The sequence below is a fragment of the Maylandia zebra genome, linkage group LG11, assembly GCF_041146795.1.
Source record: "Maylandia zebra isolate NMK-2024a linkage group LG11, Mzebra_GT3a, whole genome shotgun sequence".
NCBI lineage: Eukaryota > Metazoa > Chordata > Actinopteri > Cichliformes > Cichlidae > Maylandia > Maylandia zebra.
Window position 1 is genome coordinate 23,717,305 of NC_135177.1, and position 12,519 is coordinate 23,729,823.

The 12,519-nt window shown below is 41.8% G+C and overlaps 2 protein-coding genes and 1 long non-coding RNA gene across 3 annotated transcripts in view; 1 reads left to right on the forward strand and 2 right to left on the reverse strand.

The window, feature by feature from the left end:
• On the reverse strand, window positions 1–8,078 carry LOC101488106 (adaptin ear-binding coat-associated protein 1). The gene is made up of 7 exons (XM_004550734.4): window positions 7,892–8,078; window positions 6,866–6,966; window positions 4,769–4,873; window positions 4,218–4,299; window positions 3,986–4,094; window positions 3,639–3,786; window positions 1–1,591 (listed from the first exon to the last, which is right to left on the reverse strand). The coding sequence occupies exons 1-7, from the start codon at window positions 7,990–7,992 to the stop codon at window positions 1,479–1,481; spliced, it is 759 nt and encodes a 252-aa protein (XP_004550791.1). The 5' UTR covers window positions 7,993–8,078; the 3' UTR covers window positions 1–1,478.
• LOC143421087 (uncharacterized) overlaps window positions 7,829–12,519 on the forward strand; it is a 13,776-nt gene continuing 9,085 nt past the window's right edge. Inside the window, exons 1-3 of the long non-coding RNA XR_013100837.1 lie at window positions 7,829–7,943; window positions 9,233–9,340; window positions 9,553–9,629. This is a non-coding gene — a long non-coding RNA (uncharacterized LOC143421087). The remainder of the gene's footprint in view (window positions 7,944–9,232; window positions 9,341–9,552; window positions 9,630–12,519) is intronic.
• Window positions 8,505–10,409, reverse strand: aicda (activation-induced cytidine deaminase). The gene is made up of 5 exons (XM_004550735.2): window positions 10,345–10,409; window positions 9,540–9,705; window positions 9,147–9,429; window positions 8,893–9,005; window positions 8,505–8,779 (listed from the first exon to the last, which is right to left on the reverse strand). The coding sequence occupies exons 1-5, from the start codon at window positions 10,404–10,406 to the stop codon at window positions 8,729–8,731; spliced, it is 675 nt and encodes a 224-aa protein (XP_004550792.2). The 5' UTR covers window positions 10,407–10,409; the 3' UTR covers window positions 8,505–8,728.

Genomic DNA, 12,519 nt, shown 5'->3' on the forward strand with positions numbered 1-12,519 from the left:
TTATGGCCATTAAGTGTTTTCTTTATAGTTTTCTTTGCATATTCATTTGCACACACACTTACGGTTTGAATAACAGGTAACATCTGGGAGAAATAATTTAGACAATAAACAAACACTGACAAGCATCCTTGGGGCTTTACACTCACACACACTCTGTTCTCTGATCCATTATCACACCACTTTCCACTGCACATCTGTTACAACACATGTGCGTGTGATATCATTTTTTACATAATCCATCTCTGGGTACACAACAATATCACAACAAAACACTGCATCAAACACGGACTATCTTATTTCCACGTTGCATTTGTCTGCATCACAATACCGCTGATAGCTTAACACCTTGATATGGAACTGGAGTTCACATTTAACTCATCTGTACAGCACAACACGCTGTGCTTGAGCACGACCCGATCGCCCTTCTCATAAACACTTACGGAGACAGAAACACAGAGCGATTCACTGACGAGGAGAGAGGCCGTGACCTAAATGACTCACCAGTCACAACTTTAACAGCTGTGCTGAGTGAAGATGACATAACACGGACTAAATCATCTCTGCTTCCCCCCTGAGGCAAAGATAAAAGCACTTGATGCCTCTCCTTCTTTTGCTTACACCCTCTCCCATCCAGCATTCCTGCTTCCAAGTGTCCTGATTTATGGTTAAAACAATGCGCGCGGCTCCCGCGGCCCGTCCCCGGTGGAATATGTGTTTGACAGCTGCAGAACCGCAAGAGCCGAGCAGAGAGTGCTAAAGAGCACGGCCGCTCTGTAAATCAGCTGCGACTTAACAGGAGTCTTTCAAGTAAAATCCTTATGCGGTAAACGTTGCAATAAACTGAAGCTAGCATGAGCCAATCATGGCGTTCACTGCGGATTTCATGAATTACTAACTACACAGACAGATGCGACCGTCAGTCAGTGCATATAATCAGTCCCGCTGCTGGAGACTTGGAGAAACAGGACGTAGACCAACAACAATAATTACAAACCACTTACAATATATGTATATACACATTTAAAATAAATATTCTCTGTACATTTAAGTCATTCATGAACATTTCATTAGATTTCAGTAGATCATTAGATGTTGATGACAAGATTATGCCTCCCTTGATATTCCTATTGTGTATCATTAGCAAATAAAACACTGTAAGAACGGGAAAATTGGCGGAATAAACTGTTACAGGGCGAATCTAGACAAATACAGAGTCCAAGCAGATGGAGTGAATGATGGGGATGCAGAGCCTGCTGAATATGTCAAGTTGGCCCGCAGCTGTAGCTGTAAGCGTAATTAAGACGGTGCTGTGAGGTCAGAACAAAGTAGGAGGAATTCAAGAGAAATAAAACTACGACAGGGGCTTACCCTGCTTGGCAGGGAGAGATACGGGACCCCGTAATCGGGAAAAGAAAGTTGCAAAAAGTGCTGCATAAATTTACAGAGAAAAGGGAGAAAAAAACAGGGGGACTCTCTCCTCACTTCGGGGATGCAGAATCAAAGTCTCCCCACAGGTCAGAGCTGCCTGTCGAGGTGGGGTTGGGTGGAGCCACAGAGTTGGAGTTACTGGAGTCCAGGTCTAGCAAACACCCTGGCAGTTTGAAATCAAAGAAAAAGAGAGACGCACATCTGAAACTTTAATACACGTCATATGTTATAATCTGCAAACAAATTGTCTTTTTGAGGGATTAAAAAAGTTATCTGAATGTCAATACAAGGATTTCTCAAATAATACATCAGCTCTAAGCAATCGATAAAAATATAATTTCACCAGATAACAAAAAAATATTGTCCTACAACTTTTACTTACAGTGGTATTCGCACTATTTTCCAGTTTACCCTGGTGGTATCAGTGATGCACACGGTTTCAGTTTTATGCACTGAGCTTTCTAGATCTCGACCTCTGAAACTTCTGCCGCCACCCAAACACAATGGTGGTAAAGTATTGAAAATTTCCACTTGAAACTCAAAACTAGTGAGTCTTTTCCCACATTTACTCTGGACAAACCACACACACCGCGCCACTAACAGGACAATGATTTCAGATAGACAAGCTTTTGGAATGTTTTTCAGTGCTTTAAACACACATTCACCTCTGCTCTATACAGATGGCGGAGGAAATCTTACACAGGCATCTACAAATCTTAATACACGAAACCGAAACCGCGCGCATGATTAGATACCACTAGAAGAGTGTAGAAAACCATGACACAGTTTAGCTCTGTAAACATCTATGCTACAGAAGCTACAGGAAACACTATTTTCTAAATGAAAGATATTTAAAAAAAATATGTGTCATAGTTTTGGATAATAGACCTGCGCAACACTGTACTCACTACATCAACTATGAAGACTGACTTGTGCTTCAATGGAAACAGACAAGCTCAAGGAACTAATCTTCAACACTCTGATTCATTTCTGGAAGCATTTTTTTTTCAGTTTGACTTCTGCTTTAAGCAGGTCAGATCCCCCACTGTAAATGAAAAAGCAGCGCCCAAACTCGAAGCATTAATGGAGTAATAAGGTTCACCTTCATTTGCACTATAAATCAAAAAAACTGCTTCTGACATAAATTAAAAACTGGGCTCAACCAGCAAACTGCACAGATTCACGACCTTCACATTAACCCCTGAAATACACCTGCCGCTTGTCTGTGAGACTGTGTCTCGAGTGCGGTTTTCTGTTGCCTTTAGCACGGCTTCAAATCACAACAGGAGAGTTTCAGAAAACTGTGCATGTGGTCTATTATTTTGAAAAGTGGCCAGATTTCTATACCTGACTTCCTGCCCTCCTTATTGGCTCTGTGCAGCTTGACAGTCGTTCTATAAAAAAACTGACCCGATGCTATTTTAAGTATCGCAGACCAGAGCTGCTGCGCTGCACCTGGTGGAATTGCAAGCATCATTTTGAGCGTAGTAGTGACACAGCATTAAGTCAAATGTAAGCGATGAAGAAGCCTATGCGGTGTTTAAAAAAAATTCACAACTTGAAACTCTTTAGGACTGTGCACAGATTTGTCATGTTATAAAACTGAAAGTGAACAGCATTTCATTTCAACCGGGATGTTCTACCTTGAGTAGAACTTTTAACCAGCTCCTTAAAGCCCTACTTTTCTACAGAGTAACCGCATCAGTAATTTCCATCCACATATGCTCCTCCTGTCATATGGAGTATAGCCAGCGACTCATGTGACTCATTTGTTTTACTTTTGGGCTGCACATCACCAGCTGCTAGCATCTCCACCTTTGCAGCCTTCTTGAACTCAACGATCTGTTTTTGCCTCGAGTGGTGAAATAAGTTTGTTGCTTCCATTGTGCTGTGTTTGGAGTTCAGTGAAGTAGCTCCCTCTTTTACTAAATCATCATCGGAAGCTGACATGCGACTCTCGCAGTCAGACATGCCTGGGCTTGTTTTCTTATTGTGCATGCTAGGGAATGTAAACACATGGCGCCGCTCTGTCGCTGATATCACGATACGACGCTTTTAAATCACGTAAAAATTTATTCCGGTATCATACTGGACGATATGATATACCGCAGCCCTAGTTCTGAAACCTCCTTTATATCTTTTCTTAACCTCATAACATTGTAAATTGAGGTGAAGATTAAACATGGGGTTGTTGTTGGACTGTTACATACCAGAGTCACTTCCTCCTGCTGATGGTTGTGTGTTATGATTTGTTGATCTGGAAGAAGGGGGTGGAGCCAGTTTGCCCCCAGGGGGAGGCGGAAGGAGCCCAAAGCCGCCTGAACTCTGTGGACGAGACCTGTCCTTCTTTTTCGATTGCTAGATAAGATATAGATGGAAGGAAACAAAATCTGTGCATGAATGAGGGTATATCCAGTATGATTGATGCTTTTTTAAACCTAGCAGTAAATATATGCGATGCAATGCATTTGAGCTTGACAGAGACATATTTGTACAGCTTTGAAAAAGGCCTGAACACCACACTAGTACTATGAAACTCTATGAAAATAAATAATACCCCAATGTTCAGAGTAATGGTCTGTCCTTCTTTGAAGCCCAGGTCCAGCTTTGGAGTGGAGTCTGGAGCCTGAGCCTGCTTGCTAAATTCAGTTTCCTGTTTCACCCACCTGAAGAAAGCAAGGGAGGAAAGCAGTGATACAAAAATGTATCTTAGGAAACACTAAAGGAAAAAATACACTGACAACTCAATTAGTCATGATTAGAGCTGCGTTCACAGAGCAGCTTCATACTTAAAGTGGTCCTGAAGTGCAACATTGAAGTCGAAGGCATCGCTTCGGTCTCCAAACCCAATGCCTATGAATGCAGTGCGGCCTTTGATAAAAAAACACAAAGACAACAATCAAGTTACAGCAGTAATAACAAACAAAATAAACCCACAGGTCTCTCAGAATGACCTGCACACCGTAGCACAAACTGGCTGAAAATGTGCTGTACAGAAACAGAACTTCTGTAATGAACACTGTCCCTGCATTACTTTAAAAATGAAGACCTTTAAAATAAAAATCAGGACTGAACGAAATTTGAATTATGTAATAAAGTTTTGTCTTTGCGAAACAAATTAAGGATACAGCTACTCCACAGTTCAGTAATCTCTAAAACAGACAGTATGTGATTCTATAAAAAATATTTTAAAGGCTTTAAAAAAATACCCAACATTCTTTAATTTAAATTTATTAGACTTTTAAAAAAAACCCACATCAATCCGGATAATGTCCTTGTATCCTGTTCAAACACATTTTTTTTCAATATTTTATGGCTTAGCAATAATTGTTTTACCCACCGTTGTCGTCCATGATGCGCAGCACAAAGTAACGGCTTGAGTCGCTAACTGTTTCCATTGCAACTCCAGGATACTCGTCCACTGGTGCTTGGGCAAAAAGCTCCCCTGAAAAGATATGTGTTCGTTATCAGCTTGGCAAAACAGTCTGAAGGTTTGATGGAAAATGCCACGAGGTAAAGGACAGATGTGAAGGAGAATAATTAAATAAGTGTGGAGCTGGTGAGAATCTGACTGCACTCACAAAAGTCTCTTAAACAATGTGACGATGACATCATTGATGTCGACTGTGTTGAAACTACAGGGCCCTGAAGATGGACTACAAAAAGCTTATTTTAGATACTCACCTATAGCTTTGTATGTTGCAATATGTTTCAGGTGGTTTTAAATAAACAGGAATATATAGCCTATAAAGTCAGTAAAAATCCCGGTCATACTCAGATTAGTTGGTCATCATGTCCTCACTTACTTTAATAAAGGTTTATGTGATTCAGGTCAGATGAATTCATGATAATCTTAAAGGCAGCAATACAACAACGGATATACAGTCCTATGCAAACATCCTGAGTATCCCTCATCATTTCTTTATATTATCAAAATCTGATGGTACTTCTTTGTTTTCATAATTCAATCGATTTGGACAAGTTCACCAACATCATTGGCTGAAATGCAGCCCCAAACCATGGCAGAGTCTTCTACACGTTTTGGAGATGGCTGTTGTACCTCCTCCGTACATACTGATGACTTGAACTGCAAATTTCAGGTCTTTGCTGTAGTTTTTCCTCTTAAGGACAAGGCTTTCTGTTCATCTGCTTTAGACAGTGTCTTACACCTCCCACTTTTTCTTTTTTCCTCTACTCTCATCCAGTTTACTCATTTTTTAAGGATACACTACACACCATGCTGACATAGGCCAAATTTTTGGGAATCACCTTGCTGGTACAAAAAATACTATTTTGTGCTCTCCAACAGTGTTATTTTTGGCATTTACTGTAGATTTAACTAAAGACATGGGAACAAATTATGTGTTTTTGTGACAAAGTGCCTAAAGGTACAAATTAAACTGGGTTCTTTCCTAAGTGTTATGTGTAGACACAACACTGGTTTGTCACTTGAGTCAGGTGTCTTTTTTTATGCTTGAATGAGTCACAGGTCAATGTTAACCAGCTTAACAAACAAACAGAAAAAAAACATTTCTCTGAAAATGGTCAGGTACAGGGACTGGACCGAAAATGAACCAAAAAGTAGTCAATGTCCATAAAAAACAACAACAACTTTTGCATGGTACTATAACGTATTCAAGCTCAATTACTGTAAACCTTAAACTCACTTTGGTCATTTTAATACAGCTATGAATCTCTTTCACATTGTGTCTTCTCCCCATCACCCCCAGTTGGTCGCAGCAGATGGCTGCTCCTACCTGGGCCTGGTTTCTTCCAGCTAAAAGGGAGTTTTTCCTTCCCACTGTCACCAAATCTTTGCTCAAAATGGGTTAGTTGATTGGTGGGATTTACACTGCATTATTGTAGGTACTTTACCTTATAATATAAAGCACCTTGAGGTGTTTGTTCTTGTGTTTTAGAGTTAGATAAATAAAACTGAATTGAATAATCTTGATTTTCTAAATGATTTACTTCATGATGAAGATTTTATCACAGCAGTTCTGTGTCCACATTTAAAGGCTGCTATTCCAGGTTCAAAACATATCATCAGGTTATGTTAATTCAAATTTACACGATCTGCATCACCTATTTGTTATTCTGATTGTTCTGCAGGACATTACTTGTATCCTATGCTGAAGGAGGTAGTAAATAAACCACCTTTCTTTAGGATTTAAAGAATCAGACCAGAACTTGTAATTGTTGCCATGTTACGTGAATGGAAAACAAAAGGTGTATTTTACAGAAAACAAGGACATTAAGTTTCTAAAAAATGCACTGATGCAGCCTCCAGACTGCTCACTCGGCTGCAGGCTGGGTCACCTTGGAATCGATGAGTAACAGAGGGGCAGGGTGACAAACAGGAGACTATACAGTGAAGTGATTTACAGCAGCGACAGCCCGGTAAACAATGGCGCTGCCCTGTCTGCTCGTCTCTCACCAGAGACTTTGTCTTCCAATTTCACGTAGGCTACTTTGCCCCGGGCCGTCACACGCATGCGTCCCGTCCAGTCAGGAGCATCCAGCTTCCAATCAGCAGCCCTAAGACACGCACACACACACAGAGGTAGATGTTGTGATGTAGGTGAATTGTTGACAGTTTACTCAGACTGATGTTGACAGAGGAGGTGAATAAGCAAGACACAGGAAAGTTACTGTTATGATTTGTCATACTCAGACACACTCATTTTCTACGTGTGCAAAACGTGACTAAGACATTTCACTGAGACATGGGGATGAAATATTACATCATCACCCTTACTCACAATACATATGGTCAGCGGTTAACCAATCCTGTGGCTCATGGGACCTGAGGCACATGCTACTGTTTGGTTGGTGTAATGTCCAGTCAGAAGCAGCTGCAGCAGGTCATGCTGAAGGACCAGCCAATGAAAAATGGGGTAAACAAACCAATATCGACCTCTTTATAACATATGCATTATCTGCACAGTAAAGACATAACAATGGATTGAGGTGACCACATTGGCTATGAGCCAGGACATCCCATGTTTAACCCCTTGACATGGAGCAACATCAAACAATGTTCAAGCGTCCTTGAGGAGGACTCTAGCCTCTCTGCAGCCTCAGGGATGCTCTTCTGTTTGTACTTAAACGACAAACTAGCGAAATTAGGACGTGTAGCACGCTGTTCTCAGCTGATAGCTGATTTTAAGTGCCAGATCTCTCCTGATGTGTCACAGGATGAAAGCACGAACACAGACAAACCGAGAGGGATGTAGCCGATCCGATACAGTCGTTGTTAAGTGGGCTAACAGGGCCCAGTACAACCCTATGACCTTGTAAATACACACCCAAAAACAACCTGCTCATAAACTACCGCCGCCGCTACGTGAGGCTTCGTGACTAGCGGATGAGCTGGGTAGGTTGGTAGGCAGGTCGCTGAGGCAACGGCTTCTAAAGGCAGCAGCAAGCGAGCGCTGGGTCAGAAACCTCCCCCATCCCTCACCTGATAGCCCGGTTAGATGTTCTCGGTGGGATTCGGTAAACGTTGACTTCAGGTTTGACACAGAGGATCGACTCATATTCGAACTGACCATCAGTCGCCATCTTGACTTTTACTCAGTCGGAGTACGCCGGTGGCGGTGATGGTGACGGTGTGGTGTGTCCGCGCCGCGTTAACGGCTATTTGACCGTAATAGACGGTGTATTTGCGCATAAGCGGGTCCCTCTGCGCCATTGCTACCGACACGTTGCTACATTAAAGGGGTGTTACGCACACATTTTCTACGCTAGATCAAAAGGAACAAATCAAATGATTAATAGCTCTTGGTTGTATTATGGGATTGTTTTCGGTTTAACTTTAAAATTTTGATATTAAGCCTTTGCTGCTTTGATTACGACCTTTGTTTTTCGACTTTATTGCCAGAGTACAGTTTAAATGTGAAAAACTGGAATAGTTTTTAACCATAATCCACGTGGATTATGGTTAAAAACTATTCCAGTACAGTTGTGGGTTATGGTAGCTACTACCTACCGGTAGTTAGCTTATCGGCCCAGAATAATTGGTACTATAAAACTATAACATTAATAATGATTACCGTTCGCAATCAATAACACAATCCAGTATCTGATTGTAAAGTACTTTATTTGACTTCGCTACAGATACAGCAAGCAGCAGCTACCCAATGTTACAAGCCTTGCCACAACTTGAAAGCATTTTTTTCTCAGTTTTTCTAATTCTCAGTTTAGCTCTTGTAGTGATGGTCCAACACCAACATATCTTTTTCTCATCAGACTTAATAATAGACTTAATGCTAACTTCAGAGGCAGCCACAGGTTTGTTTTACAGTCCAAGAAGCTTGAAGGCATCTCTTAAATCTTCTGTGTCACAGGGCTGAAAGAGAAAAGGCAGAACAGGACATTATTATCATTCTGAACACATCATTATTTCGATTGGCCTCATCCTGCTTGCCTGAGGGAAAATATGTTGTGTGTTACATGTTATACCTGGAGGATGCGGTTGAGTTTTCTGGCCAGACGTACTGAGTTTCGATGCAGATCTTCCCAGGCCTTAAATTTGCTTTGCTGAGCCACAAAAGTCTGCCAGCAGTAGAAGAAGTCTTAAAACAATTAGCAAAATAAATAATTGTTACTGATATCCAGGAAAGGACTATTTTAGGGAATAGTGCACAACTCTAAAGTCAAATATGTCTCTACTTTTTCTGTTTATCGCCCACATATGCATAAATTCATTCATCCACCTTTGTAACTCATGACTGTGATGTGCACGCCGACTTTTTTAAGCAGCCTGAGACCCTCTCTTTCACGACTGTCCTCCATGTCACAGAAGTAAAGACGAGAGACAAAGATCCTGAGGCGAAGGTTGGGTGTCTGTTTGAGGAACTGGGCCAGTCTGGAAGAGCAGTTTGCACAGGGAGACCAGGAGCAGAACCAGGTGATAGAGTAGCTGACCCTCCTCTCCCCATGAAATCCATACCCAGATAGACCAGGGCATAATGTACTAAGGTGGCGCAGGAACAGCAGCTGCAGAGAAAAATAAGAATAAAATAATCATTATACAGCCTTCATTCAATTGCTGTTTTCTCTCTTGCTACTGAGCAGACCCTTTTCATATCTTCTCCCACTTTACCTACCTCTACATGGCAGCCATTGCGATTGCGGAGGTGTCCAAAGTCAAAGGACAAGGAGTCAGGCCCTACTCGTCTTTTTACTACAAAACAGAGGTATGTTTCATGCCGGCCCCTTGCCCAGCGCACATTCTTGTAATGATAGAGGAACTTTTTTCTGGGCAAAAGCATACTGAAATAAAGGGAGAAAACATTAAAGAGCACACTGCAGTAGACACAGCACAGATTAAAAAAAAAAACAAGATACAATTTAAAAGCACGCTATGTTGAATTTATCAGTCAACATTTCAGTGCAAAAGGTGTGGCAGCTTTGTGGTGTCAGAAAGTTTCCCTAGTCATTCGCACAATTAATAATTTTACACCACTAAGGTCTGAGACTAATTCTTATTACTACTTAGATGAGTCGCTCATTAATACAAGTTTTATCTCTTAAGTTAGCACAAGTAATGCATGCAAAACCTGTGGTTAACCAAACACAAGTGATGGACAGTCAGAAAGCGGCTTACGTTCACTCACAAACCTTTTCTCACTCTCAGTTTCACGACTTTTAGTGAAAGCAGGACAGTTATTCATCACTTGTTAATACTGAAACCCTGATATAACTCACGAGTAAAGGGTCATAATTATTGAAACAGATTTCCAATGACAAATCTTATAATGGCATCAAAAGTATCGTAGCGTGGTAAAAGAACTATAAAAAAAGCGTTCTTTTTTTTCTTAATTAAATAGTTTGCACGCACAATTTGGTCAAATAGTTGTTGTTTGGAACGATAAATGCAACATATAAATATAATATATCCATTTTGCTTACCTGTCTAGCTTTGCAATCATTTCAAAAGACGCGCTTTGCCACTCGTCGGGCTTGGGTAGCATAAAGGAAGGTAAATGAGAAAGAGTGAAAGTGTGTTTGTGTGTGTGTGTGTGTGTGTGTGTGTGTGTGTGTGTGTGTGTGTGTGTGTGTATGTGTGTGTGTGTGTGTTGGGGGGTTAAAGGGAGGGAACTGAGAAGATATACCTCTAAACATAAACATCCTGCATACAACACAAGGCAGCATCTGGTTGGACAGAATGATTTTTCAAAGATAATTTGGGGAGGCGTGATACAGAAGAGACTGCTGGATTACACCGTGCTGCTGCTAAGCAATTAAAGTTGTAATTGGATTACTCACTGGCCAAATGTTTTCTTTTTGAATGCTTCGTGGTTCTTATGTTTATTTAAAGAATTTGACATCTGTTTAAACAATGATTAAAGTGAAACCATTCTTTTGGTGAAAGGCAATAAAGGAATTTTATTGGAGGGGGAGATTACACAACGCAGATTTTAAAAAATAATCCGAGTGACCACACATGAGAGGAGCGTTTGACGTGATTTGTAACCTTTAGAGTTTTTACAGACGTCAGTAAATGGAGCCAACTGGATGGAACTTTCCAGACACTTAAGACTCATGCAGTCACAGGCTCTCAACTGTTTGTTTTTGCCATATCATCAAGTAAAAGCTTCCAGATACCGTCTCACCTTGATTTACAGTGCTATTCAGTCTTTTCCACGTAGCTGGTCCCCCCTCCCCACTTCCTCAGGGGCCCCAAGATTTGGTGGAGTTACAGGCGTTCCCAGACGTAACACGTACTTTGTATTTTCATCTGGGTTTTCCCAAACTGTGTCAGGATGGGAGCAGACCTGTAATCGACCCACCTCGTCCTACGTGCCTGCCGGACTGGCTGGCCAGCTGACCGACCACAGCGTGTGGATAAATCGCACTCACAAGCCTTTGAACCTTCAGATGCTGTCATCGGTTCGGTGCCAAATCAGGATGTGTATTATTTTGCTTCTTTTTTGCTCAGTCTGTTTTAGCTTGGGCCCAGTCTGCTCACTCAGTGGCACTGCATGCAGGCATCCTGCTTTCCCATGACTCCCCTCACCCTCTCATGCACTCTGTGGTTTGGGGAATTCACCGTTTCCCAGGGTGGCTGTTTTTGGCGCTCATCTGTGTGTGTATGTGTGCAAGCATGTGTGTGTTGGCCATCTGTATGAGCATGTCATTAACACAGTCTATATGTTATACATCATCTGGAACAAATTTATCTAATTTATCCTGTGATTGTGTGGTGCCCCCAAATTTAGAGTGATTCATGTGTGTGTGTGTGTCTACATGCACTGAACAACCTCACATCATATTGCATTACTCTGACAGCGCACTAAGCCTAATGTCTCTGCACATTTGATCTTGAGCGCATGTGTCTTTTCTGGACTTCAAGAGGCTGATCAAATGCCAAACTATATGTAACCACTTCCCAACCACCTCTCTGGGTTTGACCACAGTTGACCAAGGTCATCTCACAGTCACTCATGAACACTCATGCGTGCACTACCACCCCTCCTGTGCACTGTATGAATGTGTGTGTGTGTGTGCTGGAGTAGTACCGTATGGCCAGACATGCATTTAAACCGTAGTCGAGGATGGGGGGGACCGGGTGTAAGAAATGCCAAGTCATACTTTCCGAAACCCACCCGCCCACACCCTGCTCATGCGCGCACAGGCACACACACACATACACACTCACACAGCCATACCGTGCAGACGCATATGACCACAGTCACAAACAGACTTTCTTTCCAGTGTGTGAACTCACATCTGTTTCCTGACAACAATAATAGCTACAGATCAGGCGGGTAGAGGCCCAGCTTACAGGTGTCTACTGTTTGGCAGTCACGTGGAAACAACCTGATGATGACCGAGAAGTGTCACAAGTAAAGACTACAGCTTTTACAAGGCGAAAATGCCCTGACCACACACTTACTCGTGCATGCTACAACACCGCTGTGTTACTAGGTGTTTCAGCTTTGTCATTTAAGTTAATTAAAGGACGGCGATTTTCCACTATGGCTTGGCTTGCATGATTTAGCAGCAAAGTATAGGCCTATATTTGCCTTCACATCAGGTGTGATATGCCTCCTTCCCACACACATTAACACTGCACAAACATCC